We start from the raw sequence: 4126 nt of genomic DNA, 5'->3' as shown, positions 1-4126 counted from the left end.
CTCCTTCGTCTTCGGGAACTAGCTCGGAGAGTTTCCCATTCTGGGTCCGCTCACTGGAGGAAGACGGTGTGACAGATGACAGGCGCGGGTGACGCTCGCCGATGTTCCCGGTGTTGTGAGCTCCGCTGACCGCACACACCCAGGAGTGAGGAGACTGCTGCCTTCACCGGCGCCTCGTAAAATAGCACTTCCTGCTCCTCTCAACGTGATCGCGCCGTGTTAGTCGGCCTGTAATTAAATCAAGTGGAAGCACAATTCAGCGCGCAGGTCGAAAACAAATACCTAAGAATCTAAATGAGTGACTTTGACATTTTATTGTTTTGTCTTGTCTGATATAGACGCGTGAATTTCAGGATCGTGGCGTGATGTAGTCAGTGAACGCACCACTCCTTCGCGATGAATGATTTACAAATCTAAACAAGAGTGAGTCAATTTGTATGAACACACGCCAGTGATTTCGTTTGAAAAGCACATCTATATTCGTGCGTGTGTGTGTGTGCCCGATATTTATTTATTATTAACCTCATGTTTTCGCACACATGGATTTGTCTTTCGCGTAAGTGCCATTCTGACATGAGCTACGAACATTGTTATTAAACTGACACGTTTTTTATTCGACTCTTAACGAATAACGTTGATCTGGATACATTTGTTTTCGTACGCGGGCTTGAGGTCCACATTGAAGTAAATTTCCTCTTGCACGAGCGAGCAGAGGAGGTTCGTAAGGTGGTTCAGGGCTTCATTGGTTTATTGAGAAATGGCGCCATCTAGCAGAAGAGCCGTGCAACTTTAACAGCGTCATGAAAACCGCAGCGCAATTGTGGCTAATATCTGGAATTATTTCTCGCTTTAACTCGATTAAAAGTTGTCATCAGTAGCATGTAACAAATTACGAGAATATATGTGAGATTGTGAACGCCAGATCCCATTTTTAAAAAAGCTTATTAAAGTCTATGTTTCGTTTACGTTTCACTATATAGCTATTTTTCATTTGATTGTTTTGTCACACTAAACATGCGAAAACGACTTAACGCAAATGTAAATATTCTACAACGGAAGTTTGGTTACACCACTTCCGCCATGTGATCAACACAAACTCGCGCCACAATTTTGGAAGCAAGGCTGCGGTGCTCTGGTTCTCCGTGACTTTTACCCAAAAATGACCTCCAACCCAGGAATTGAAGATTCTTCCTTGGATGAAGAAGAGCTCAAGGAGGCGTTGTGTGTCCTGGCTGGAAGCGACCCGGACAACTGCTCCTATTCGCGGGTAAAAAAGGGCGTGCAGCTCTCTCCGAGCAGGCGCTTTTGTCTCCCGCCATGGCGCAGCAGCTCTGTGTGTAAACAGCTGGTGTGTTGCAGGGCTACGTGAAGAGGCAGGCGGTGTTCGCCTGCAGCACTTGTTCCTCCTCTGCCTCCGAACCTGCCGGGATCTGTCTGGCCTGCGCCAACTGCTGCCACGATGGACACGACATCCTCGAGCTCTACACCAAACGGTACTTCAGTGTCCAGATGCGTGTGTTGGTGACAACTTGCGTTTCTACTGATTGTGTGTTGTGTTATTGTGTAAGATTGTGTGGTGTTTGTGTGAACATGTCAAGCGGATGTTATGTTTTAGTGCAGTATAGTAAAATAATTTTGTTTCAGCTCATGTTAAACACTTTGACTAACTTTTAACTTTTTACTACTGTTGTGCGACAACTGCTGCCAAATAATAATAATTATACTGTCATTACTACAACAACTTCTGCATTTACTGTACAATTCCTGCTTGTACTTTGACCTCTACTTTTGCAGCTCTACTACTAGTGCATCAATGCTTTGTTTTACTATTAATGATACTCAAGCTGGCATGTACTGGAACTTGCACTTGTGTCTGCAGGAATTTCCGCTGCGACTGTGGAAACAGCAAATTTGGGGAGTTTCGGTGCAAACTCACTCCGGTGAGTTTGACTGGAGACGTTTCTTGGTTCTGGTCCCCACGTGTTTACATGCTTTGTTTTTCCCCTGGCAGGAGAAAGATGAGAAGAACTTGAAAAACCTTTACAACCATAACTACAGAGGCACCTACTGCACATGTGCACGGCTGTACCCGGACGAGGAAGACCAGGTGAGCCGCTGGTTTTAGTGTGTCCTCGCTGTAGACGTGATGATCTCTGCTTGTTCTTCAGGTGAACGACGAGATGATCCAGTGTGTCATCTGTGAGGACTGGTTCCACTCACAGGTGAGTTTCTGTCACACATCTGTGGTCCGGCTGGGACTCGGGTCTCATTGTGTTCTGGTGGCTCGCAGCATCTGGGTGGCACCGCTCAAGACACGGCGGAGCTCCAGGAAATGGTGTGTCAGTCATGCATGAACGCGGCGCCGTTCCTTTGGACCTATGCCGCCCACTACGGCAGTGAGTTTCTGAACCCCCCAGTTTTCCTCTGATACCCGTCCTCCCAACTCACTCTGGTTTTGGTTTCAGTCCCGTCTGTCGCTCAGTCAGAACCAGAGCACGAGGTCGTCGACGTTGAAGGACACGACGAAGGTTGTGAGAAGACTCCAGCAGAAGAACTGTCAGCTGAGAGCCTTGAGGTGAGAATACCTAAAAAAAAATCTAAAAATATTTGATATCAAATGATTGAAAAGCAACAATTATGATTATATTTTGATGATGGAAACACATTTTGGCCTAAAAGAATCCCTTTAATTTTTATTTAGTCAAATGTATTCAAACTATTTAAAAATAGTAAAAAAAATTAGTTACATTTCTGCTGTTAAAACAGTTTTTGCATGTAATATTCAAAGCATCTTTTATATTGTTTATTTTGCATTGTATTATTATTTAAATAAACCGTTGATTGCCATGTTGTACGTAGTTATCCCCTGGTGCTGAAACAAAATAAAAACTGAAATACAGTAAATAAAGAATGTAATTAAATCTTCAACGTTTAAATTTAAAGTATCATTTTCTTGCGTTAAAGCAGCCAAAGCCTGCTTCTAGACCAGGAGCTTCAGTGTCATGTTTTAGGTGTTCCGCGTGCATGTCCATGTGCTTCCACTAGATGGAGCTGTTGAGTCACAGGCCTGTGTGGACGGCCTCTGAACTGGTCAGTCAGTTCTGATGGGGGTTGAGGTGGAGGTCACTGAGGAGGGTCTCAATTACCTGTCTGCCTCTAGGCGTCACTGAAGAAGATTCCATCAGACAAATGGACTCACAAAGAGGCCACAGCTGGGTCTGGCTGCCGCCTGGCGGACCTGCAGAAGCTGGGTCCAGAGGGGCCGAGACATGGTGCCGTGTTCTGGCCCGACACGTGGCGCTCCAAGCTCTGCACCTGCACCAGCTGCAAGGTGAGTTTCAAAGCCATCTCATCATCCCGACACATGGTTAATCCACCTGCGGTTCCCTCAGCGGGTCTACGTGGACTTGAAGGTTTCCTTCCTGTTGGACCCGTCTGACTCCATGGTGGCGTACGAGACCCGAGGTCTGATGGAGCCGTTTGGCAAACACCCGCTCCTGGCTCTGACAGAGTCCTTGGGCCGAGCTCAGCAGCTGGAGATCATCTACGGTGAGTCAGGCGGCGCCGGAGGGAGCCGGCAGCAGAGCTCCCACATCCTGACACTTTCCTTCCTGCAGGGTACAATGAGATGACCACAGCTGTGACGGAGTTAGTGCAGCAGTGCGCCACCGAGGGAAAGGTGAGACTGAGCCCACGACTGTGGTGATGGTTACTCACCTGACACCTGGGAATCCGATTCCCTGCCTCTGTATTATAAAGTTTCGTATATGTTGGTGTCCAGCAGGGGGCTCCCTGCTTATATTCTCACTGCTTTTCCAAACAGGAAGTGACTGCGGAGGATGTTCGACAGTGTTTTGAGAAGCTGCAAGACAGAAAGAGGAGGAGGCTTGTTTAACCGCTGCTAAAGCGCCACCTACTGCCGACGTTATGAATGTTCTCAATTGAATTGCTTTTTCGCGTCTAACTAAAGGCTTTAAACCGAAGAATAAAGTGTTCAGGTTAACTGCGTTGGCCTCAGTTCTTCAACGTGTTTTTGAATCGATTTAATGATGGGGATTATGTGCACGCTGGTAATGCTAGCGTGCACATAATGCTGTCATTGTATTAAAGCAAAATTGAAACCAAA

The 4126-nt window shown here is 46.5% G+C and overlaps 1 protein-coding gene across 1 annotated transcript; it reads left to right on the top strand.

Annotated features, from left to right (window-relative positions):
• The first annotated feature begins 837 nt into the window (after positions 1–837).
• Positions 838–4088, top strand: LOC128746930 (putative E3 ubiquitin-protein ligase UBR7). The gene is made up of 11 exons (XM_053844293.1): positions 838–1267; positions 1360–1493; positions 1880–1940; positions 2012–2107; positions 2169–2222; positions 2291–2396; positions 2466–2575; positions 3161–3331; positions 3393–3549; positions 3618–3679; positions 3824–4088. The coding sequence occupies exons 1-11, from the start codon at positions 1160–1162 to the stop codon at positions 3893–3895; spliced, it is 1131 nt and encodes a 376-aa protein (XP_053700268.1). The 5' UTR covers positions 838–1159; the 3' UTR covers positions 3896–4088.
• The last annotated feature ends 38 nt before the right edge of the window (positions 4089–4126 follow it).

This window comes from Synchiropus splendidus, chromosome 16 (genome assembly GCF_027744825.2).
Source record: "Synchiropus splendidus isolate RoL2022-P1 chromosome 16, RoL_Sspl_1.0, whole genome shotgun sequence".
Classification (NCBI taxonomy): domain Eukaryota; kingdom Metazoa; phylum Chordata; class Actinopteri; order Syngnathiformes; family Callionymidae; genus Synchiropus; species Synchiropus splendidus.
This window is presented reverse-complemented; position numbering and strand designations above follow the sequence as displayed.